Below are 25671 nucleotides of genomic sequence, written 5' to 3' on the forward strand. Positions count from 1 at the left end.
AAATTACATGTGCATACGATTATTGTGTATATTTCCGTATATGTAATGCGAAAGGGGACGTTGCATCTTGGGGCTCTAACCAGCAGGGGGGGGAAAGAAATTACACGAAATTGTATGAAATTATACAAACTTGTGCATACTTATCTGGTGTTGTTTCTCTTTTTATTTTGTTGTTTCTCCTTTTTTTGCTTATTAAAATCGGAGTCATCAAAATGAGCAGGCGGAAATGCAAAGGGTGGGAAAGAAAAATAACATCACATATGTATAAAAGTTACATATCAGCTTTTGCAACATCCAGTTGGGTGTTTTAACTACTCCCTTATAGAGCACATTTTTTTTTTTTTTTGTTTCCTTTTTCTTCTGCTGATAAAAATGACTAGCTATTTTATTACCCCTAATCCCTTTGTTACAGACTAGTTAATTCGCACCTTATGCACGAAACGGTTGTCATGCGATGAGCAGGTTTTGTTGTAGTCCTATTTTGAAGGCCTGTTCCTCTAATGGCTGAGGTGACAACGGGGTTGAAATTCTCCCCGGGGGGTTGTAAAAGGTTGATCACCAAAGTTGGATTACAGACGTACGTACGCATGTGCTGTGATGCATGGGAGTTCCTCAATTTAGAAGATTTCTTTCACAGCTGAGTGAAGTTACTCAGTTTGATGTCACTCAGTTTGCAGTTCACATGAGGGTAACTTACCCACCCCACCGAGTTCTTTCATTTGGGGACAACACCTTCGATCAACTTAAAGATGGTTGCATGGTGTCGTAATGGAACTACATGTTTATGTAGGTTGCTTAAGGCAGTGTTACACGTTTAGTAGTGCGAATTTTCTGCCACGCGCAAGGGATGGATTTCCCCCGTTTGTCAGACTATTCCTACTCACATGTTGTGTATGTCATTTATATTGAGCTGTTTTTGCACCTAAGATTGGAGGGTGCCTAGAAACGAGGGGAAAATAGGAAAGGGGGAAATTACAAAACTCACGTCAAAATTGGGCAACCTGTTTTTTTTTGTTCTCCCCTTTTACACACCTTTGGAATGACACCCAACATTGGAATCGTCCTATTAGAAGATGTGTTTGCAAGTACAGCGAGGGGGAAGAAAGGGCCATTAAGTATTCCGGCCCAAAGAAAAGAGCTTGAAGCGGTTGTGACGTCCTACGTGAGTTGACACGCGGAGTGTAAACATTATGCGAACGCGGTGACGCAAAATGATTAGCAGATTAAGGGGTTCAGGGGTTCACCGGCTGACGGATTAAACAAAGGGAAACAAAAATGTGTACTCCATTATTGGGCACAAATAATTTCCCTTAAAATTGTTCCGAAAGAAAAAGGAAAAGAAATGCCTACCGGTTAACTCAACTTGCTGTGCTTGCTCAGTCCAATTGAAGGAGCCCTAAAAGTGACATATACCCACATCGGAACTTTGGAACAAGGCAGCCACACACAACAATGTATAATTGCGCGTAGATTTACACTCACCCTTCTCTGCCTTCTTAGATCAAACGTATGGTACAGTCCTGACACCATTTTTTTTTTTTTTTCCTTTTTTGCAGTTTTGTGAACACCAAAGAGTGCATTATTAACATTGATAGGAAAATAAACTCCAAAAAATGCTAAGCGGTAAGAAAAAAAATATATATACTAAAACAAATGCCATGCAAAGTATGACGGGGGGAGGGAGAAAAGCGCACTAAAGGGACAACCACATATGCGTAAAATGAAAACATACGTTGATGTATATGTGCATACTTACATGCGGAGTGCACAGATTTTCCAATTCGGGGGCGAAGAATATCGAGCATGGTTCTGTTAAAAGAATCCGAGTGGAAGAATTTTTCTGTTGTACTGGCATGCGCTGGAGAAGGAAGCAAAAGGCAAAAGGGCTGTACCAATTGGGATTAAGAAATGCACGCGGAGGTGTAAACACGTGAGGGAGTAATAGCCCAGCCTAGCCGCTTACTTCGCTCGCTTCGCCCACCTCCACGAGCGTAACATGAAGATCCCTAGACGGGATGGGGAACTTTCCAAAATGAGGAAACAGCTAAGTTACAAGAGAAGTGCTAGATGTGTAAAATGGATACACAAATTTGTGGAGTGGTATAAAATGGAGAAAGTGGTTGGACCGATCTGGGTGCCCACCTACTGCTCAATCATAGTGTTTTTACTTTTTCTGTTCCTCTTCAACCTGCTTGTTGGTATAGCCGTCCTCATAATCAGCTCAAACTACATCGATTGCAGAATCCCCTATGAGTACAAAAGTCAAGCCTATACAAAATATTCAATCGTTAAAGTAACGCCTGAACACTGCAAAGGAAATGAAAATTTAAAACAACTGAAGGGACCAATAAACATCCATTATGAGATTTCTGGAGTGGAACAAAATCACTATCGTTTTCTGACCAGTTTTAAAAAAGAACAGCTACATGGAGATTCATTTTTACAAGAAAAAGAACTTAGTGAATGTTTCCCTTTAATTACATATGAGCAAAATGAGATGAGCAAAATACTACACCCCTGTGGCATACTACCGTGGAATGTATTCACAGATAGCTACATTTTTTATGATAAGGAACCCGATGAATCTCCATTCCCAACCCCTTTTCGTTTGAAACAAAAGGCTGAAGATATCACCATCGAATATTATCGCAAGTTTTTTAAAAACCCCACTCGTGACATTATCAATCTGCACAAAGAAAAAATATACTTTTGGATGGATGAAGAAGTTCAATTAAAGATATTGCAGGAACATGCCGAAACGAGTGACAAGCTAGTTGTCTTACCGCAAACTTTAAAATATAAAAAAGCTGGGAAGGCAGTTGAAAATAGCCACTTTATCAACTGGGTTATTCCTTCTGCTTTTAATTATGTTAAACGATTGTATGCCAAACTGGACGGAAACTTAGTTTTCCCCTTTTACATTTACATCGAAAATAATTTTAAAATCAGCGAAGCGAAGATTATCGTCATTTCGAGTGCCGATTTTTACCTCAACACGACTTTAATCGGGATATTTTTTATCATCACCGCCCTTTTCGCACTCCTCCTGTCCTTGCTGTACTTTATCTGGATGAAGAAGCACCAGTTTAAGTAGGCCCCGGCGGTTGAGGCGTTTTGCGAGCAAATCGGAGAATAAGCAGTGCAAAGAGAGACACCGTCTTTCACTTGGCCAACGCGCCGAAAGCACGCCCTGCTTTTTCGTATTCCATGCCTAAACAGAGCGCCTACTTGTTCGCCCCATTCTTTCATCTCACCATTTCGGCCTTGCGCCACTTCCCTTCACGCGATTCTCATGACACAAGATATCCATTTTTCCCTTTTTGTCCTCCATGGGGCTCGGAACAATGAATATACATACATACGTATATATGTATATATATGCATATATATATATTTTTTTTTGTTAAACGTACAGTTTAATAAGAAAAAATATTTCTTGTTCAGGAACTACAACTCCTTTGAGCATGAAGCTGAGGAAACCGATTGCTCCCAGCATTTTCTAAATTTGTCCAAGGTGCACTGACCTACCAAGTGGATAGTCTGATCACTATGGTTAGAGTGTTATTTCCTCCACATGGTTATTTTTTCCCCATTTTTAAAGGAACTATGCATTATGGAAGCGGATTTGCGGAGGAAGCAGACTGTTCGTATTTCCCTAGGTACACACTTCTCACCTGTGGAGTCTATGCGTACGTGGTGTTTTCCTATTTTTTTTTCTTTTTTTTTACTTCCCGCGCCATAGTGTATACGTGTCCGCTTCCAAATTGCGCAATTTTTTTTTTGATGGCCTCCCCTGTTAGGAAGTGTACGTATACAGGAAGTTCAAATGCTTTTCTTTATTTTTTTCCTCACATTTTTGTAACCCTTCCTCCAGGTTGGGGGGGGTGTCACAACAGAAGCGTTTCACCTCTTCTGCACGTACAACGAGTTCGATTTTTGCTTCCCCATGGAGTTGAAAAATTAGCACACTCATATTATATGCACAGTGCATCACTTTGGAGGGGGAAGACGAATGAGGGATTCTCTCACATTTTCAGTTGAACGCGCGAAAGGGGGGGAGGCAAAGCGAACCAGTTAAAAAGCACATTTAGAGGTTAACCTTTCTTTTCCTTTCTTTTCGCTTCTTTTCCTTTTTTTTATTTTGCTCCCTTTTAGCGCTTATACGAAGTTCACTTTTTGTTACTCCGCAATTCATCCTTTTCTGAGCGTGCAAGTCCAACGCAGAAGTGTCTGTAAAGCATTACTTGTTACATCTGCTGCAAACTGTTGATTCTTTAAAGCGTTACGGGAAAGGGGAAATAAAAAATGGAAGTCCCTTCTTTCGCAAAATGTGTTTTTAAAATGTGTAGGAACTGTTTTTTCGCTTTTGTTAACTGTTTGTTTTCTTTTTTTAAAAAAGAGAGACCAGGGCTGAGCAACAAAAAAGGATTTAGTAACAAGGAGGTTTATCTTGGCTTGAATGTTTTTTTATTTTCATTTTTATCTTATTTTTTTTTTATTTTTTTATTTTTTTCTTCTTCCATTTTTCCTCCCCCGCTGTTCTCCCCTTTGCCATGTAGAATTTGCGAAGTTTACAAACTTACAAAATTTACAAAATCCGCAAAATTAGCGGGAACAGGATTTCCAATTTTTCCCTTACCCCTCTTAGTTCGAAGGAGAAAAAATCTGTCACCAAAAAAAAAAAGTGTGTGTGAGAATATGCTCACATTTATGTAAACTTACAGGGTGAACCTTTTTTACATTCGACGTGGCGCGGGACATGTGAATGTGTTTACATCTGAGTTAAACATAAGTGCCCATTCCTACGAGAGTTTCTATACACGTATATATTCGTGTAACTGAGCTTTTTTCCCCTCCCCTCACATGCAGTCCAGCTTGCATTGTGTTGCGTAAACTCTTTGTTTGAAAAAAGTGCAAAATTTTAAACGCAGTTAATGTGTCTCCAGATAGGCAGGATTACACATTCGAGGCAAGCTACATGTTGCAAGTTGCATTTTTCGATTAGGCAAAAGTTACCCGTGTGAAACATGCAATATATTTGACCACCGCGGATGTGGTAGAGGAGATGAGGGGAAAAAAAAACTCACAAAAAATGGTAAAAACAAAGTTGCGACTTTTAAAAATGGGTGATTTTAGCAAATAAGCAAAAAAGTGAATGCGAGTTTTGTACTTATATGTGCTTCTAACTAAAGGTGTGCATTCAATGATTTTTGACTTTTTTTACAATTGTGCCTTTTGGGATTTTTTCCATTATTTTGTACTTTTTTTTTTCCCCCCCCGTTGATGTAATCCCCGTTCTAGCATGCAAAAGTTGTAAAATAAAAACAGAACGATTTTTCTTGTTCTTTTTTTTTTTTTTCTCTTTATGACGTGAATTTTTTTTTCCTTTTTTTTGAGTATATTATTATTATCCACAAATGTACACAATTAATTATTGTTGTTGATTCTTTTTTGTTTTTTCTTTTGCTTCAACTTTTTTTAAGTGTAGAACGCTTTTAAGGCGGAAACGAGCAGTTACAACGAAGAACCTGTTTTACAACGGAAAAATTTGCTTAATTTTTTGCCCTTTTTTCTTCGCGCTTTGTTCGTCTTTTTCCCGCGTTTTGCTCGGGTTTCTGTTTGCGTTTTTGTTTGAGTTTCTGTTTGTGTTTTTGTTTGCATTTTTGTTTTCATTTTTGTTTTCATTTTTGTTTGTGTTCTTTCTCTCGTTTTCATTCGCTTCTTTATTGGGTTTTTTACTCCCCTTTTTTCTCCCCTTTTTTTTGCCCCTTTCGGTTCCCCCTTCCTTGGAGAGTCTCTCATTTAATCCGACCAAAGAGAGACCAAAACAGCGGCCCTCCTCTTAATGCACGATAAGAAAGAAGAGAACGGGAAGTTGTTGCCATTTACCCGTGGCAGTTTTAGTGACGCCATGTAGAAAATTATCTACAGAGGTGTAATTTTCCAACAAATAATTTGAGTAAATGTGTATGTAAAAAAAAAAAAAAAAAAAGTGAAGCAAATTTAATCTCTCACACGTTAATTTTGCCGAATTTACGGAATTTGCTCAATTTGCAAAATTTGCAAAATTTAAAAATTTTGACACACTTCATCAATTTTCCAATGTTCGTCATTTTTTTCCAAAATCTTAATTTTATTTGCTTCGTTTTGCTCCTTTTTTCGCTTTTGTAACCTCTCTTTCTACACTCTGGTGCCGCCCAGAGCAAGTAGGGGTTTCAAACGTTTACATGGAATTTATGAAGCGTATGTAATTTTGCAACTCTGCAATTTTGCTACTGCGCGAGTTTGTAACCGTGAAGCTGCTCACCTCTGTGACGGCCAATTATTGCCAGCGGCTAACCTGTTAGTGGTCACCCTGCGAGTGGCTAACCTGCCAGTGGCTACTTCCCCTCCCCCCCTGATTAATGAGAAGGGAGGGAGAACCAACTCGCTGCCTTTTTTTTAAGTCCCAATTTAACAACACAATATGAATAAAATATACTACATACTATTTTTAAGCGCCCAGTGCCTTGTGCACATCGGTAAGTGCGGGCGAAACCAGAAGCCGAGCAGACTGACTCGCAGCGCTAACAATGTTTTGTTGGAAAAGGAGCCTATGATTGAGAGAAGTACACGAATGAGTAACCCATGGAAGGCGTTCATGAAAAAGTACGATGTCGAAAAAACACACGGTTCTGGGGTTCGAGTTGATTTAGGGGAAGATGCAGAAGTGGGAAATTCCAACTATAGAATACCAGCTGGAAAATGTCCAGTTTTTGGAAAGGGTATCGTTATAGAAAATTCTCAAGTTAGCTTCTTACAACCTGTAGCTACAGGAAATCAGAATTTGAAGGAGGGAGGTTTGGCTTTCCCCAACACAACTCACAATATTTCCCCTATGACAATAGAAAACCTTAGACAAACATATAAAGAGAATCCGGAGTTGATGAAGCTAGACGATATAGCTTTGTGTAGAACCCATGCAGCTAGCTTTGTCATGTCAAATGATCAAAATTCGTCTTATAGACACCCAGCCGTTTATGACGAACATTCAAAAACATGTTACATGTTGTATGTATCAGCACAAGAAAATGTGGGTCCAAGATACTGTAGCCCGGATGAAGAAAATAAAGATGCCTTGTTTTGCTTCAAGCCAGATAAAACTGAAGCTTTTAAACATCTGGTGTATTTAAGCAAAAATGTGTATAATGATTGGAAAGATAAATGCCCCCGTAAAAATTTAGGAAACGCTAAATTTGGATTATGGGTGGATGGGACCTGTGAAGAAATCCCATACGTTAAAGAAGTGGAGGCACAAAATCTACACGAATGCAACAGAATCGTTTTCGAAGGTAGCGCTTCAGATCAACCAAGTCAGTACGAAGAAGAACTCACCGATTATAAAAAAATACAAGAAGGATTCAAAAATAACAATCAGGACATGATAAAAAGTGCCTTTCTTCCAGTGGGTGCATTCAACTCGGACAAGTTTAAGAGTAAAGGAAGAGGATTTAACTGGGCCAATTTCGATTCTGAAAATAAGAAGTGTTACCTTTTTAATACCAAACCCACGTGTCTCATTAATGACAAAAATTTTATTGCAACCACGGGGTTATCTCACCCGGAAGAAGTAGACCCTCAGTTTCCGTGCAGCATATACCAAGACGAAATTGAAAGAGAGATTAAGAAAGAAACAAGGAACATACAGCTGTACAGTGTTGAGGGGGAACGGATTGTCATGCCAAGGATATTTATCTCCAACAATAAGGAAAGTCTCAAATGTCCATGCGAGCCTGAACACATTACCAACAGTACCTGCAATTTTTACGTTTGTAAGTGTATTGAGAAAAGACAAGAAATTAAGGAAAATAACGAAGTTGTCATAAAGGACCAATATAAGCAGTTTTACCAACACGGGGAGGACAACTCCAGGAATAAGATGATACTAATTATTATCGCAATAACTGGAGGTGCCTGCGTGGTCGGAGTGGCCTCCATGTTTTACTTCAGGAAGAAAGCTAACAATGATAAGTATGACCACATGGAGCAGGCAGATGCGTACGGGAATCCCACCACCAGGAGGGATCAGATGCTCGACCCCGAGGCCTCCTTCTGGGGCGAGGACAAGCGGGCCTCCCACACCACGCCTGTGCTGATGGAGAAGCCTTACTACTAAGTGGGGAAGCAAGCGAATTGGTGAGGGCCTCGTTGGCCGTAACAAGTGGGGACGGCTCACAATGCATCATTCTCAACTCGCCTCATGTAAAAAAAAAAACAAGCACCCAGCTGGACAAGAAATCGCCTACAAGGGATGAGAAGCGGCGCAAACGAAAATTGGGCTCTTGTCATGATCACCAATTGGAGAGGAAATGAAAGAAAAAAAAAGGAAAAAAAAAAGGAAAAAAAAAAAGGAAAAAAAAAAAGGAAAAAAAAAAAGGAAAAAAAAAAGGAAAAAAAAAAAGGAAAAAAAAAAAGGAAAAAAAAGAGTAATACATTAACACATGGTAAACGTAACCAATTGGTTAAGCAGAGCGTAGTGAAAATTTACCCCCGTTAAGAATTAAGAGCACAAATTTGCCTCCACCCAAATGGACGACCACTATTGTTACCGCAGAGAATTTACCTAGTGAACTAACAGATACACCTTACACTTTACACTCACTTATAACGCATCTTTCATGTTTTAACTTATTTTTATTTTTTTTTTTTTTGTGCCCTCTGATAATATTCTTCCGCCTATGATTTAATTCAAGCAGGCCTGACGTTTTCGTTAGGCGTGCTCTGTACTGGTGTGTACCCTTTTACCTGTTTAGTAACGCGCTCGGTGGATGATTGCCGGCAGAGTGGAACGAAAGGATAGGTACACCAGATTCCGTCGCTACGTGTAAGTGGCGCTTCGTGGAGTTCCCCCGCTGTGCGATAAAGCAGCGTCGTCAAAGGCTCCCGAGATTTTGTCATGCGTACTTTTCTATGCGTGCCTTATATGCGCACGCGGCTTTCTTCGCGCCTTGGCTGTTTTTTTAAATTATTTTCATTTAATTTTTATCCCCACTTCGTCGAAACCATGGAGTACACGCTCATTTTTATATAACGCATATGTTCGGACGTGTATATATACAAGCATTCTTGTTACGCCTCCGAAAACTTTAATATTTTTTTCTGTTAACTTTTCCTTAATTCGTATCGTGAGTAGGTGCACCGTGCTGTACTGTACCGCACCACACCTTTCCTAGCCCTGGTCTTTCGCTCCCTGTGGGAAGTCCACTTTTTTACGTGCGCTTTTTTGAAGGCCTCTTTGCAAGTCCCCGGAAGTTGTTATTTGGCATGCATACCACTTGCATGTGTGCTTCAGTCTGTTAGCAGTGATCGGTACTATATACCTTTGTCGATTCGTTCGCAGGCTCATTCGCCTATCGGCCCATCGCCTACCGGCACATGATCCACTTGTGAGCATTTCCCCCTAGCCTCATCGCGCGTCCGTGAACACCACGATGTGGAGCTATTTAGAAAAAAAAAAAAAAAGACTATAATAGTTAAAATGGTAATTTAGTGGAAAGAGTCACGCGCGCCTCGTTACGTCCTACACGGCTATTTCACACTGCACGAGTTGGACGTCCAACCCCATTGACACGTTTAACATGGTTGCCCAAGCAGAAGTCCATCTTTTGGGGGTGTGGGGAAAAACAATTATGTCTCTTTGCAAAGTGAATGACATAAGATAAATTTCGAGTTCAGCAAAGAAGAAAAAAGTATATAAAATAATAAATAAAAAGAAAAAATAAATAAATAACATATGTATAGCATCCCCCCCCTTTCGTGGAAAGCAAAAAATGCGGCACACTTAGCAAATAAAACAGCACCAACTCGAGATCCCCCACGAGGGAAATTGCAATTATAGTTGTGATGCCATCCCACTAGAGCGACAATTGGCGGAGCAGTGCGAAAGTAACACAGAAAAGCTTTACACAGTCATGTCTTCAGGTGTGACCAATCTCTACTTTTGCTTTACGCCATTTGAAAGGGGAAAAAAATAAAAAATAAATAACAGTAAGTATATGAGATTAACACGAAGTGGCCACCCCCACTGTGCCAAGCAAACGGAAAGATGCTTGCCAACTAGAACGGAACTATGCCTACCAACTACAACGAAATAAAGAAGCTGTTTAACTACTATATTAGGGAGTACTACTACCAGAAGTCCAAGGGGACCTACTTCGTTCACATTAAGAAGCCTGGGATTTTATTTACGTCCTTAAAATTTTACAAAAGAAAGAAGACCCTCTTTCCAAACGTGTATGACTGGTACTTCGACAATTTAAGTCACATGAAAAAAAATAAAGACATTTTAAAGTGTCAAAATGGGTATAATACAAAAAATATATACTCTTACAGAATAAGCAGGGAGAATTCGGAACAAAATAACGTGGAGAGTGGCAGCATTTATACAAATGACTCGGAGGAAGACCTACAGTGTACCTATAGAACGAGCAACTTGTACTATAATATGCACCCGGTGTACTTGTCCAAAATCTGCCTCTACGATTTAAACGATCATCACATATTGTTTTCGAACAACTACTACGATGCTTTTATGCAATTTTACTACAGCATTATTTCGTACAAAATGGATTTAAATGATCTGCAAATTTTCCCCAATTTGAAGATCCTAATAAGTCATATTAGAAACTTAAGTAGTATAATTAATGACGAAGTGGTCAAGAGTGCCTTTGTGTATTTTATTAGACAGAAAAAAAGGTTCGATGGGGAGTACCTTCAATGGATACTTAGAAGCATATACTCAACGATGCTGCACAACTGCCCCCTGTATTTGTTTCTGGACGATGTTAATCAGTTCAAGGTTGTTCTTAGCCTTGTGGGTGCATCGGTAAGGCGGAATTTGCGCCATAGCGGTATACGTGACCCCTAATTAAAAGAGGGAAAGGAAAAAGATGAGTAACACTGGAAAAAGAGCGCCACGACAGGTGGGCACACATGTGACTACGTCCCCCTACATAGGTAACCCCTCTACCCGTATGAAAACACCTTCATTCGTTTATCTCTTCCCCTTTTCGTTCCTCCTGCAGGGAGAAGTACAAAACCTGTTTGAGAGCGCCCTGCCATATCCTTACTATTTAGTACTGGATGAAAGCGTAAACATTTATAACCTTCAAAGTTTCAACATTTATTTAAAAAAAGTTTTGGAGGCGAAATTGAAAGCGCCATTTTCTGGTGACCCAGCGGGGGGCATTTCGTCCTTCGCCCAGGTGGGCCAGTACCCAAATGGTCGAAGCGTACATAGCCATTCTGATAATTCTAGCGACGAAGGAATACCTAATAGAAGCAGTCATGCCAATAAGGATGCAGGACAGAGCCAACCTTTTGCAAAATCGGAGGAAGAAAAATCACAGCAGGTTGCAAATTTGCAGGGCAAACAAATTTACTTCTTTAAGCTGATAAAAATTTTTGACATGAAGCCTAATCATCGCTTTGTCCAAAAGGGTGCGAAATGGTAGGCATCGCATCATATTTTTGTCTCTGGCAAGTCGTGTGATATTTCTACGTTCGAAATTTTAACCTGGATGATCGCCGAGGGCCTGTTCCTATCGCACACTTAGCCCTGCGCTGCGCTTCGCTTATTTGTGCAGAGGGTTTTTTTTCAAATGGAGCTGACGTAATAATGTTGCGATGTTGCGACGTTGCCATGTTGCCTTGTAGCCATGTTGCGACGTTGCCATGTTGCCTTGTAGCCATGTTGCCACGTCGCAATGCTGACACACCGTCCAATGGGCTGCTCCCCCTAATGCTGCGCGTGGAGATACCCCTCCAGGCGCTGCCTCTCCTTGGGTGAATACTGCTCCAGGTGTTTAAGCGTGTGCATGCCAATGTCCCCTTTTGCGCCGTTGCACACAATGTCGTAATTTGACAGGGAATTTAAAAAATAAAAAATTTGATATTTGTCCAGCAAGCAAAGGCTGCCGTTCATTTTGTTAAAAATGTAACTGAAGAGCGATTTGTTATATTTTACAAAAGAGAGAATCTCAAATAATTGCAACAAATGATTATTATTGAGTATTCCTTTATTCTGAAAAATGTAATTTATTAGCTGCTCTACAAACGCGTACATTTTTTCCTTAACCTTGTGCACACGATCCTTGTCGGCAATTAATTTTCCCTCATCTTCTGAAACTACGTGAATGTGGAACGCATTTAGCGTATTTAAAAATGACTTTCCTCTTAAGAAAAAAATGCACGAATTTAATAAAATGATTAAATTGTTCATATTTCCGTCCATTTTATTCTTCTGAAAGGAGAGGGGAAGAGAGGCAAACATGTTCACTACGAAATGGTTGGACATGCTATACATATGAACCAACAGACAGTAACTTGAAAAACTGATCCTTTCAGTGTTGTACTTATTTTGCAAAATGTGTAGGAAGTGGTTTAAATAAGACTCTTCTGCGCTGTAACTTAGTAAGATCTTGTCCTTCACGTTAAGTATATATGTTCGCTTTTTTTTCGCATCTTCAAATGTGTGCACGCAGTAGTTGTGCTCGTTCGCGGGGGAGAAGGTGTGCCTCTCGGCTATTCGTCGATTGTTCCTGTTTGCATGCTCGCTCAGGTAGTCTATAATGAAGGATACGTCGTAAACCTTTTCCAAAACGGGGTCTGCTTCTCCCTCGGGGGGAATACTCCGCCTGTCTTCTTCTACAGCAGCGGCATACTTGTCAATCAAGTCGAAGCTCAACTGGTCGATATTTATTTCTCCCTTAATTTTGTATAACTTTAGCCCATTGAGAAAATGCACCATGTAGGAATACCCAAATTTTAACTCGAAGAAGTGGTGAAATATGCTTGATATTAAAAAGAGCGAAACCAGTTCGTGCCCCTTGTTCTCTTCCTGATTTATTTTGTTTAATATTTTGTAGTTGTAAATATACGAGCAGACGTGTCTCAAAATATTATCCAGGATGAAGTTGGAGTAACTATTTGCTAATTCGAAAAAGGTAAATTTTTTTCTTCCCTTTCGCTCTTCCCCATTGGGCAGATCCCAAAGTAGATCCATGTTTAACTCTCCTTTTTCGTTACCTTGAGTGCTTTTTTCACTGTTGCTGCTTTGGGACCCTTTGGTCTGTTTCACCTTCCTCCTATTCCTTCCATATATATTTTTCTGCGCATTGTTAACGTCGGCAATCTCCCCAACATGGTGAACATGGCCAGCATCGGCAACATGGCCAACCTCGCCGACTTCCGTTGTGGCCTCATTTTGTAAGTCTCCACTCCTGCTCGTCTCCTCCTTGTATCCGTACGCTTTGAACAAGGTGCCCCTTTCGGCCCCTGTTTTGAGTAACAAATGGTTGAAGTAAATTTTTTTCTTTAACGATTTTAAATCGTACTTCCTTCTCACATTATTGATTACTATATTGTTTATAATTTTGTTCGGGTTGATATCATTTAGGGTATTAATGATTTGTATGTTTATGTTGTCCAGATCGTCTTCCTTTATCTCTTTATGTTTGCTGAGCAGCTTGATTAGGTCTGGAATTTTCATACGATGTACCTTTACGTTTCTCTCATTCTGGGATAGGAAATTGAGTGCCTTTGCTAGGCAGATCATTCAAGGGAGGAGGGGGGCGGAAATTCGAAGAGGGGGTGCTGCGCAATCTGCGCGCTGTGCGAGCTCTGCCAGACGTGTGTCTGTAGACGTCTGTGTGTAGACGGATGAAGGACGTTAAAAGGTTAACACTGGACGCAGTGGATAAAAAATGACAGAGCTTCACAAACCGGAGAGCATCATGTGGGGAGAAAACATATCCCTTTGGGTGGAACCTTGCTTGGGATAAATGCCTGCCCCGCGAAAATGCACAATTTTGGAAAAGAATAAAGAAAAATGTGAGAGCACGAAAAACAGCGCTAGCTTCTCCAACATGTAGAAAATTTCAAAATTCTGCACGAACTACAATTCTTCTTCTTATCCTGTGGGGCGAAGAGGAGTGGAACATAGCTCGTCTTTCGCACGTACGATCGACATGGTGTTCGAATTGGTTCATATAGAGAGAGTTTTTCTCGTGAAAAACTGTGGTTCTCCTACATTCACAAAGATGAGGGAACAAAAAAAAAAAAAAAAACGTAACATTGTAATGTTCTGGGCGGACAGTACTCCTCAGCGTAGCGGCTGCCCAAATAGCCATTTAAGAAAAGAAAAAAAAAAACAGTTGCAATTTATTCCCACGTGAGCAGAGAGAAAAAAAAAATCGGCCTAGTAGGCGGCCAATCCGCATTAAGCACGAATCGCGAACAATGCCAAGCACGCCAAACTGATAAAAATGCCTACCAACCTACAAGCGTATCGTACGCAGGTAAGGATAACTTGTTCGCATTTGCAATATGTGTTTTATGGCCTTTCTTTAACGAACATACCCATGCCCACACATAGCAGTACCCCCTAGGGGCGAACTAATCTCACCTCCGAACTGCTGCAAAGGAAAACTATGGCTACCCTCCAACAGAGGAGACGAAAGAAAAATGATTAAAACAAAATGAAGGGAAACCTGGAAACCATCGTGCAGGAAGAAAACGAATACAAGGAAGAATGTATTTTTACATCAATTGATATCTTTAGTGGACCTCACAACTATTTAAATTTTCACTACATTTGTGAAATATGTTTTAACAACATTAGTTTTATTTCCCCATACCACTGCTATTTTTTTTTGCGAAATCAGTTTGAAAATGTTGAGAAGGCTGCGACGAATTATAAAGAAAATGTCGGCGCGCTGTTCGAGAGGGAGGTCTACTGGAAGGTAATAAATGAAAACAAGGCCACAGAACTCTTTGAGAGCGAAACGGCTATTTATTATGAGCAGGGGGAGTTACTAGGGTGCAGGCGGAAGGCGCTGGAGGATATCGCCCAGGTCGTTAACAAGCTGGCTGTCTCGGATTTGGAGGCCATTTCACCCTACCTCGGCGAGGTAAGCAGGGGGGCAGCCCTCTGAGTGGAGGTGCCCACGTGGAGTAGCTTTTGGAGTAGCACATGGGGTAGCACATGGCGTAGCATATGAAAGTAATATGAGAAAGTACCATGTGCAAACACCCATGTGGAATCCCCCCTTTGGTGCGCCCCTCCCCGCAACCTTCGCAGAACCCAGAGTGGAAGCGAAACAGACTGGCCTGGATGGACATGATCCAAAGGGACAAATTCCGCAGGTATGAAAAAATGAGAGAAAATTTAAAAGAGACAGGAAAGCGAGAAATTGTATACAAAGTGAACCAGGAAGATGTAGAAAAAGTGAAAAATAAGAAGATGAGAAAAGATTTCTTCTTCTTTGGAGTTTACGAAAAAAAGGGACAAAACAATTTAGGCAGAATCTACATGAGCATAAGAAACGACCTCGCAAAAAACACGGAGATCTACGCCTGGCTCTTGACAAACTGCAACATGCAGACAGATCGGAGCCTTGTAGCAGACATTTCCATAGAGGAAAAATATTTGGAAAGGAAAATAATGCTAGAGGAGGATGACTATGCATATAATGATGCACTAGTGAAGGAGACTAAAAAGAGTCTTGCTGGAAACGAGAACTTCTCCTCAAGTGGACGAATAACCATGGAGGAAAAAACACAAAATTACTTATTCGAGAAGAAGGAATATATATCATTTGGGAAAAATGAGCAGAATGATATTATTTGCCTAAACCCATCCATCTCAAGATTCCACTGTGTGTTGTTTTTTTCCAAGGACTACCATCTGTACCTTGTAGATGTAGGATCCAAGTCAAGGACGAGGCTGAATAGTAACTTGTGTGAAATTCATAACAAATACAAAATTGCGAACAACGATATTATCAGTTTAGGGGTGTCTAAGAGAACGTATAAAGTTAGCATAAACATAGACAGCGTTTTGTCCTACCTAGATAAAAAACAAAGTGAAGTTAATCGAAAAATGAGAATCATTAGTGAAGATCTGGAAAATCCGCTTGCGCAAAGAAACCCACTGAAATTAAAGATCTCCAATATTTTTTATAAATGTAACGAAAACGACATAATAGACTTTTTCAAAGATTGTGGCGAAATTAAGAAGATACACTTGTATGATGTTCCTGGGAATAAGGCGGCGGAACGACAGAAGGTGCAAACCGATACCAAAAAGAGTAGGTCCTTGAAGGAAGCACTGGTTGAAGTTTACGACAAAGAAACTTCTGCTAAAATTATGCAAAAAAATGAATCCTTTTTGTACGGACGAAAAATTTATATCATCTACCAGCCACTGTCTACATATAAGCGGCTCCACGCAAAGGTGCCCCTCAATAGAGATCGACCTTTTGACGTACAAATTACGAGCAAAAGGCGGAAATACCCGGGGGAGAAAATTACCCTCGAGGGAGACCGTTCAGCCCGCTTAAGTCGCAGAGACACTAAGAGGGAAAACTTCGTTGCAGAGCGGGGGTCGCCCCAAAGGAGAAAACGTGACAGAAGTGGTAGTAGCGGGGGTCATCGTAAAGGCGGACGGCGTGATGGACGCGGGCAAAGTAGCCCCAGGCGTGTCAAAAGTAGCCGCAGGAAACGAAGCGAAAGTTGTGGCAGTAGTAGTAGCAGCGGCGTTCGGCAAAGTAAGCGTGGTGTTGGCAGCGGAGGTAGTGTTGGAAGTAGCAGCAGCCGTGGAGGGTCAAGCGACCCCTTTCGAGGCTCTCCGAAACGCAAAAGGCGGAGTCAGAGACGAGAAGGTGAAGATAGAAGGGCCGCCCAAAAGAGAAGAAACACATCTCGTAGCCCCTCCAGCAGTGATAGGGGCAGTGATAGGGGCAGTGACAGGAGTAGTGGCAGGAGTAGCGATAGGAGTAGTGATAAGAGTAGCGACAGCAGTAGCGACAGCAGTAGCGACAGCAGTAGCGACAGCAGTAGCGACCATAAAAGGCGCGTAAGCAAAAAGAGGCACAAAGTGTGAGGAGGGAAAATTCCACACGCAACGTGCGGTGGGGGGGAGAATAAAAAATTAAATGGCGCCTTCATTTGAAGTAAAATTAAGAAGCTCCATCTGAAGAAGCGAGCCAGTGGGAGGGTCAAGTAATGCCTAAAACGGAGAAGGAAAAAAAAACTCTCTGGGGAGATATGTTGCCCCGAAAAAGGGAGAATACATCTGATTGAACCGCAACCCCACAATGGCGTCGATGGGAAGTGCATACATGGCCCGTACTTTCCCCTTCCCGTTTGTTTCATTTTGTTTTTTTTTGAAGTTTTTGCTTTAAGAAGCACACAACCCCGACGCTGTCTAACATGACTTTACGCTCATTTAAGCGCGAAAGACGCAGCTTTGAAATGAAGCCGTGAAATAATTTGCGCATTTCTGTTTTTTATCTGCCATTGGTGTGTTATGGTATAGAAGGCGTTGGGGGGAGGAGGTTTTTCCCGTAGGGCAGAGGAAAAAGGGGAGTGAACAAAACGCCCACACCAAGAAGCTGTTTTCACATAGGTGTTTATTCAGGGGCCATTTCAGCTCTCTTCTTGTTTTATCACTAAAGAACTTATTTTTCGTATGAATTGTTAAGCGAACGGCACAGTTTTTCTTCATTCGGAATATGAAACGACGCGTTAAGATTACCAGCCATTGAATAAAAGGTGAGCTCAGGGTCGAACTAAATAGGGATGGGTGAGGACACATTAACCTGGATTTGTTCCAAACACGGTTGTACATTTTTTCATTATTTTCAATTACTGCAATAGTGTTAGGGGGAACCAATCACGATAACATGAGAGCACACCGTTTTTTTAACCTCCAATGGGGCAGCAAAGATAAAAAGTATATCATTGGGATATGCACGGAACCGTCTTTTTTGTTCAAACGAGGTTGCCATCCGTGCTGCAGCTTAATGGGATTTCCGAGTCGACCGGGTTGATGCCCCTCCCCGCATGTTCCATTTAGATGTTTTTTCTTCATTACTATAGTTAAAGAGGGATGTCCAAACTATTTACGCCTTCGTTAATCACCCCACATTTTTACTTATCGTTGAAAGGAGGGAAAAAAAGAAAAAATACACATGTGGCTTCGGCCGGGGGGCAAAACGTACATGTGTATATGCGTACGTATCCATCGGTATAGCGTATGTGTGTTCCTCCGTGGGCCCCCCAAACGAGGCGTGCGGACTCAAGGGTATACATCAGCAAATTGGTGCGAAGTGTGAAGGGAAAAATTGTGCTGTCAAAAATGTATCAGAGATGATGAAAATCAGAAGGGAATACTTCTGACAACGGGAAATCGGCAATTCGCAAACTGGGCAAATCGGCAGCTCACCAACTAGCCTCTCGAGCAAAGGAGAATTCCTTACCCCCTTTTGTGCATTACTCCAAAAAAAGAAAAATATATAAAACGCATCACGGCATATTCGCATAAGCGAAAGCGTACGAAATGTGCCTTGCATCACGTTTGGCCAGATTTTCGGGATGACACTTTTTTTCTTTAAGGATAAGGAGGGTTTTCAATCAACTGTTGCATTCCTTAAAATTGCCTTGTACTTATGCACAACACATGTATCCTCGTTACACGTATGCGAGTTATATATTGTTAAGCATTTTCCTCCTCCTGTTTTGTTCTTTCCATTGTGCATACATTTGTCCCCATTGTACCATTTGCAGTGTTCCCCCCTTTTTCGCGCGAAAATTTAACAAAGAAAGGTTTTTTCCGCGTGGTGCCAACTGGGGCATATCGTTCCTGTTGTTACATTGACCTGCACGCGGGCACGGTCACCAAAGAGTGTACTGATCGCATGTTGATCGAATGTTGTGCGAATGTTGGCTTACCGTGTGGGGTGTAACAGCCTTCTAACCCTTACGAACATAGGAGGACGAGCAACTGGGTGAGTGGCTGCATGGGTGGATACATAACTGGTGACACGCGCGGACCCTTGAATGAGGAAGCGTCGCTTCCTTTTAATAGCCTCTTTGTTTCTTTTCTACGCAGAAAGGATTTCCTGCGTACGAAATATAGCCACGCCAAGCAGGAGCCCCCTCCTTTCATTTGTTCCCAAGAAACGAAAAGGAATAACAAAAAGGAACCACAATATGGACGACAATAATGAAGCAATCATTGCCATGAGGTCACAGAATCTCATAAGAAACGGCAACAGCAACAACAACGTGTACCTTTCATTAAACAATTACGCAAGCAATTTCTCAAACGGTTACTCCAATCGCACTACAAAGGAAAACAACGCAAACACCAAATTGGTGAGAAGCAACGTTTTGAGCATTTTCAGCTATACACTCAAGTATATGAACAAAAAGAGCCTAAACAAATGGCTCAGGAATAATATTAAGGCCCCTTTCTATGACACCTTTGTGCCTCGAAACAAACCCATAGCCTACATCCGCTTTAAGTGCTACGAAGACTTAAAGGTGTTCCAAGAAATGATAGAAAATAAACGTATTTACCCCAATGATAGCTTGTCAGTTATTAAAATCAATAAATTTTCCAAGTATGCTCAGAAGAGGAAGTTCTTACAGGGGGACCAGCCCCATGAAGAAGATAACGATGCGAATCAGGTCAAGGACGACTACGATGAAGGGGAAGACCACCTGGGAGATAACCACAGTGGTAAGAACAAGGCGAAGAAACAAAAAATGGAAACGTCTGCTGAGGATAACATGAAGAGAGAGACAACGACAGAGGACCAGCTGCCAGATCTACAAACTGTTATCAAAATGAACAAAACACAAAAGAGCAAAAGCATAGAGAACTTTGTAACTCCCTTTTATAAGTATCCTTATGAAAATCAAATTAAAATTAAGCACCGATTTCTACAAAAATGCAGAGATCAGATTTTGACCAACTTGAGAAATAAATGGGAAAAACAGAGTATACTTTTTGGGGACATGGAAGCCGCCCTCCCCGATGAGGAACTCCATATGGGCAGCACGGGTGAGGCAAGTACCGGTGGGAGCGCCAGTGCAGGAGCTCCGTCCAACAGCCATGGAGGAAACCCCAACAGCAGTAATAGCGGTGAAAAAAAGAATAAGAAAAACGAAACGAGCAAAGACAGCTGTTTCAACAAAACGGTTCTCTGTGATGTAAATCCAAGCATCAATATCAGCAGGGAATTTTCCGTGGACAAAAAAATGACGAATTATGAATTTGAGGTTGACAGCCCCTTGTTCCCAGACGAAAAAGGAATCAATGGGTACCGTAACAAATGCGAGTTCACCATTTCGTATGACGAAAATAACAATGTCGAAATTGGGTTTGTCACTGGGAAGATGAAAACGGATGTTAATGAGACGGGTGAGGATAGAAATGGCACTGATGATAACAACTGCAACTTTAGCGAACACAATATAAGCAACAGTGCCTCTCCCCTGAACGAGTCCCATAGCACAAAACTGAGGAACAAGAAGCAGAAGCAGGCGTACTACTTAAACCCCATCGTTAAGAGCGTCGAGAACTGCGTGCACATTCATCCCTGCATGAAGCAGGTAGTGCAGGAGATGAAGAGCATAATTAAGGATTCCACTTACCCGGTCTTCGACCGAGTGTATAAAACAGGTAAGGTTTCGCGACGGATCGCAGGGCGGATCCGAGCGCGGCTGTTTGTTCACCGTACTGTGCCTTTTTTTGAGAACGTAGTAGACCCTTTTATGACCGATGAGTATTCTGTTGAGTATACCATTGCCACACCGCAGCCACTTTGCTTTCACACCGCCTGCACACTGCCACGATATCGCCATCACACGTCCGCCACACCACCCCCTTGCAGGCGTTTGGAGAATCCTCGTCGTGCGCTTCAACAGCCGGAAGGAGATGATGATCACCGTGCAGACGTACTCACTAGATCAAAAGAAAAAAAAGGAAATCAAAAAGCTGCTGATAAACAGACTCACGAAGAAGAAGGACGAAGCGTGCATGAGCTTCTCTGACTATAAAGTTGTTTCTCTTTATCTTCAGGAGCATGAAAATTCAAATGACTCGACAAATCAGTCCCCAAATGAACACCTATGGGGAGTAGAATACTTGGAGGAAGTCATCCTAAACAATCGTTTCTTATTAACACCGTCCTGTTTTTTTCAAGTAAATCATCCCAGCTGTGAAATTCTATACAAAAGGGTCATTGATTACATCAACACAAGTGAGAAAAAACAAAACTATATATTTGACTTGTGCTGTGGCACGGGCACCATAAGTATTTGTGCTGCCAATGAGCTGAAAGGGAAAGACGTGCACATTGTCGGCATCGATATTTGTGAAGATAGCATTATTTGTGCAAATAAGAATGCGGAAATGAATAAAATTAAAAATTATAAATTTATTCAAGGGAGAGTGGAAGAATTATTTGCAAATGAAATTAAAAACGTGTCTGAGAAGAACTCCAACGTGATAGTTATTGTTGACCCCCCGAGATGTGGCTTGGCCAATAGCGTCCTTAACATTTTAAGCTCCAACCAACTGATTGGGCAGATCATTTACGTTTCGTGCAACCCAATCACGCTGATTAGCAATGTAACACATGTTTTGTTTCAAAACGAAAGCCTGAAAATCAAAAACCTCGTCTTTGTGGACATGTTCCCCCACACCTTCCACCTGGAGTGCATCACCAATATGGTGAAAGGGTAGCCGGGGCCTCGCCATGCGCGGAACCCTCCCGTATGAATTTTACCTTTGAGGAGCATGGACATGTCCAGATCGCACGTGTCACCCTGCACCATCCACCCAGTTTTTTCCCCCCGCTTATCATGTCACATAAGCAGTTCCCCAAATGGGCCGTCGATGAATACACCAATTTTTAGCCATACATTTATTTGCGTAAATGTTTTTCTCATAAAGAGTGCCCTTTCTTGAAACAAAATTATTTAGCATGCAATTAGAGTAGCGTCACTTGTCACCCTTAATGACCAACGCAGTGAAGTGGAGAAGGTCCGCGCAACGCCATTGCATATAAGCATGCCGTGCAGTATGTGCATTTTTTTTTTTTTTTTTAACCCTTGCAAACCATATGCAGCGCTGCAAAGCTTTAACCTCTTACCATTTGTTCGAAAGGTGAACACAAGGGGGAAATCAACTGACGGTTCGTTCGCTGGATCGGTGATTGTGGTCCCCTCCTAAGGTGCGATATGGATGAACGGGTGCAAACGCGATTGTTGGTGCTGTAGCTGGTGTGGATGCGAGGTAAATGCACGGATAATTAGCAATACCGCATGCGCACTATGCTATGTATGCCTGCGTGAACGCAAACGTTGCCGGTAAAACGAATGCGCATAAGAAGGCACTCTCCTGTTTCTATCTTTCCGCAAGTTCGTACAGCAAATAAATGGGGAAAACTTCTTAATGAAATAGTGGATTTAAATTATGCTCTAATGTTTGATGACCTCTCGGGGTTTTATTCTTCCGAGCTGCAAGAGAGCCATTGTAGCAACTTTTGCGGAGAAGCGTTTTTCGCGTAATGAGCTTCTCTAGAGTATGTGAACGAGACGAATGAGGTTGCGAACCGCTCGAGGGGGAAGCGTGCCGCTGGGTTGACCTGCCTGCGCGAGTCTGAGTGAAGAAACCCGATCAGGAGAAGCAATGGAAGCAGGCCCGGGGTAACCCCGTGAAGAGTAACCCGGTGAAGAGTAACCCGGCGAAGAGTAACCTCCCCCGGAGTAACTCAACCCAGGGTGAAAGCAGCGCGCCTCACGTGGCCCGGCATTCACCCCCCAGGGCAACTGCGCAGCAAGTGACCCAAACGTTGGTTCGTTTTCTTCACGTGCATACAACAGCCTTTGTGTCTGCTCCCACTTGCCCACTATCACAAATTCCCATTTTCGCTGCCCCCTTTTTGTGATAACCGAATTGAGCTCCAAAAAGATTTTCGACTTGTCAGAGGAAAACAAAATGGGAATCGCAAAATGAGGGCTTAAGAGGAATGACAAGTGAAAAAAGAAAAAAAAAACAGCTCTGCTTGAATAGCGTAATTTTGGAATGTGAGTCATTCATTCATGTAAATTTGTCTTTCACTTCGTTTCATTATTACTGTAGCTCTTTTTCGAGCGCTGCGCTTGCACTGTTCACCACGCGACAACAAAATGTGGACGCTCATAGCATTTGCCCTACACGCCGTCCTCCTGATGGGAAGATCGGAAGACTTACCGTCCAAAGTGCCCGATATGCTTCTAAACAAAAGTTTGATAGACATCCTAAACTACAACTTCAACGTCAATGATGTCATGGGCATATTCGAGAAGATATTTAAAAACAGTGTGGACGATTTCAAGATTGAGGAGGAGAATAACGAGATGAAGAATGTGCAGTTTAAGAAGTACAACTTTGACAAGGAGAATTATAATTTTATGTATTCCTCTTTTAAGGACTACTGTAAGTTTTTGTTACGACGCGGCCGTTTTCCCATGACCACTGAGGAGGTGGGGGGAGTCTCTGCCCACCGTTTGAGCTCCGCCCCTTGAGATGCACACCGCAGTACATGCCCTTCTGAGCGCGCACCGATCTGTTGGTGCATTTCTTCCACTCGTTTTCGCAGGCCTAGACGAAGTTGCAGACATCGAAAAGTGCAGAAAATACGCCGACAAAGACTACATAGCGAACGTCTTCAAAGATATCGATAGCAATTTTTACTCCCGATTTTACAAAGAAATAAACCAACTGAAGCACTACATTTTCGAAATAGGGAAACTGCTAAAAAGGAGAGACGAGCTGAACAACCAAATTAATAACACATTGAAGAGAATTAAAAATACGAAAGGATCGGTTAACAAAACAATGACGAAGAAGGCGAACACGGCATTGCCCCTCATTCGATATTTTGAAGAAATGTCCTACAACTTAAAGCATGAAAATAAAAGCTTAAGTTACTACGACATGATGGTACAATACGGAAACGAATTAAACGCCATTATAAAAAATGCACTAGTCGAGTACGTATACATGTACAGACAAACAAAGACGTACCAAAAGAAGATTGAAAAGTATATGGAAAGAAATGCTAGGATCCTTTCCAAGATGCACAAGAAAATTATTCTGAGTATTTTTTACATGATTTCTGATATGAACAAAACAAATGCAAAAATAGACAACTTGATAAATAAAAAAGTCAAAGAATTTAACGAATGGGTCAATTATGAAAATGAAAACTATGTGAAAAAACTAAAAAAACTTAAATCCAAAATTGAATTTAATTTAGATGATATTAATGAGCATATAGACCTCTCCAAGGAACAACTAGAGCAAAATGAAATCGCCTTTATAAATATGAGCAAATATTTAACCTTCCAAAACCCCACCAAGACGATCAGATCCATCATGCATTTGCTCAACAATAAATTCTCAAAGGATGTAAATGTAATTTTTCTCTACAATGAAGAGTACATCGATTTCTCTTTGGAGAAAATGATGGAAGTCCCTGAGCCTTGCAAAGTGAGCATCGACTCCAAGTCGACAGATAACTTTAACTTTGCTCATTTGGACTTTATGGAAACGTCCAAATACGAACAAATGCTCAGCACCGCGATCTTCGAACAAGACGATTTAAAGCATATAGATAAGAAAAAAATTCATAACATTATTAGTGAAATATTTCACCAAGACAAGAAACTTGACACCGAGTACTGGATTAAGGAAAAGGAATTTGAGGACGTCAAAAGTAAAATTTCTTTTAGCGATCTGAATAATGAGATACAGGTCTACACGGACGAAATGGAGAAAAGCATCAGCACGACTAAGGACCATTACGTTTTCAAACCCACCATTAAAAGGTACATTTCTAGTGTTAGGAATCTCTTTAAGAACCCCATTTTTTACTTTAACAAGTATATTTACTCCTTCCAGAAGAATTTCGACTCGCCTCCGAACGAAACGATCGGTGCAGTCGTCAGCATCCCGATTAAGACCGCGGAAGATGAGGTGAAGGAGGCTGCGGGGAAGCCGCCGAGTGGCGAAGTCATGGCGAGTGGAAAAGTCATGGCGAATGGAGAAGTCATGGCTAGTGGAGGACCCGCGGAAAGTATGGAAATAGGTGCTATCCAGATTGACGAACCCAAGGCAGAAGCAACGGGGATAGCAGTCACATCCCCGATTGACGACACAAATGTAATCAGACACTACTTGGAGAGTGACGACGAAAAAGGGACGAACACTTCTCTGGAAGACGGGCCATTCAGTGAACTAGCGAGGGAGTTAGAAAACGATATAGACACTGAATTAGAAGCGGAGCTTGAAACAGAGTTGACCGACGCCGAATTACAAGTACACCTAGAAAGGAAACCCCAAAGTGAGTTAGAACCCGAGTTTGAAATCGACGTAGGAACAAAGCCTTTGGGGGAACAAGGAAATGAAGATGCCTTTTCGAATGAAATGGAGGTCATGTTGGTAAATAAGGATCATAAGGGTGACATGGGGGATGAGAAAGAAGTAGAGGAAGCAAGCTGGGAATATGCAAGTGGGCGCGAAATGGAGCGCCAATGTGAGGATGAACAAGGAAATGAAATTGAAGTGCAAAAGGAGGGCGAAGGCGAAGAGGAGCACATGGAGGATCTCTATGGCATGAGTGATAAGTTTATTGAGGTTGAAGAGAGGAAAAGTGATGTTGCAGAAGGTAGAGGCAAGAAGGGGGAAGGTGAAGAGGATGATAAGGAGGACCATAAAGGGGAGGGTAAAGAGGAAGAAAAGGAGGACCATAAAGGGGAGGGTAAAGAGGACGAAAAGGAGGACCATAAAGGGGA

At 41.6% G+C, this 25671-nt stretch overlaps 7 protein-coding genes across 7 annotated transcripts in view; 6 read left to right on the forward strand and 1 right to left on the reverse strand.

Moving 5' to 3' along the window:
• Window positions 1-1996: 1996 nt before the first annotated feature.
• Window positions 1997-3094, forward strand: C922_02329 (hypothetical protein; the record flags this gene model as incomplete). Its single annotated transcript, XM_008817928.1, has 1 exon — window positions 1997-3094. One exon carries the CDS (start codon window positions 1997-1999, stop codon window positions 3092-3094), a length of 1098 nt encoding a protein of 365 aa, XP_008816150.1.
• Window positions 3095-6466: 3372 nt separating this feature from the next.
• Window positions 6467-8155, forward strand: C922_02330 (apical membrane antigen 1; the record flags this gene model as incomplete). Its single annotated transcript, XM_008817929.1, has 1 exon — window positions 6467-8155. The coding sequence occupies one exon, from the start codon at window positions 6467-6469 to the stop codon at window positions 8153-8155; it is 1689 nt and encodes a 562-aa protein (XP_008816151.1).
• A 1953-nt stretch (window positions 8156-10108) lies between these two features.
• Window positions 10109-11492, forward strand: C922_02331 (hypothetical protein; the record flags this gene model as incomplete). The annotated part of the gene is made up of 2 exons (XM_008817930.1): window positions 10109-10864; window positions 11064-11492. 2 exons carry the CDS (start codon window positions 10109-10111, stop codon window positions 11490-11492), a joined length of 1185 nt encoding a protein of 394 aa, XP_008816152.1.
• A 284-nt stretch (window positions 11493-11776) lies between these two features.
• C922_02332 (hypothetical protein) lies at window positions 11777-13594 on the reverse strand (the record flags this gene model as incomplete). The annotated part of the gene is made up of 1 exon (XM_008817931.1): window positions 11777-13594. The coding sequence occupies one exon, from the start codon at window positions 13592-13594 to the stop codon at window positions 11777-11779; it is 1818 nt and encodes a 605-aa protein (XP_008816153.1).
• Window positions 13595-14516: 922 nt separating this feature from the next.
• On the forward strand, window positions 14517-16921 carry C922_02333 (hypothetical protein; the record flags this gene model as incomplete). The annotated part of the gene is made up of 2 exons (XM_008817932.1): window positions 14517-14948; window positions 15119-16921. The coding sequence occupies 2 exons, from the start codon at window positions 14517-14519 to the stop codon at window positions 16919-16921; spliced, it is 2235 nt and encodes a 744-aa protein (XP_008816154.1).
• A 2111-nt stretch (window positions 16922-19032) lies between these two features.
• On the forward strand, window positions 19033-21574 carry C922_02334 (hypothetical protein; the record flags this gene model as incomplete). Its single annotated transcript, XM_008817933.1, has 2 exons — window positions 19033-20509; window positions 20721-21574. 2 exons carry the CDS (start codon window positions 19033-19035, stop codon window positions 21572-21574), a joined length of 2331 nt encoding a protein of 776 aa, XP_008816155.1.
• Window positions 21575-23022: 1448 nt separating this feature from the next.
• The window catches only part of C922_02335 (hypothetical protein), a gene marked incomplete at both ends in the record, with an annotated part of 6198 nt that continues 3549 nt past the window's right edge, over window positions 23023-25671 (forward strand). The window contains 2 exons of the mRNA XM_008817934.1: window positions 23023-23311; window positions 23475-25637. Of these exons, the coding sequence (XP_008816156.1) occupies window positions 23023-23311; window positions 23475-25637 (2452 nt within the window). The remainder of the gene's footprint in view (window positions 23312-23474; window positions 25638-25671) is intronic.

The sequence above is a fragment of the Plasmodium inui genome (assembly GCF_000524495.1).
Source record: "Plasmodium inui San Antonio 1 unplaced genomic scaffold supercont1.8, whole genome shotgun sequence".
Taxonomy (NCBI): domain Eukaryota; phylum Apicomplexa; class Aconoidasida; order Haemosporida; family Plasmodiidae; genus Plasmodium; species Plasmodium inui.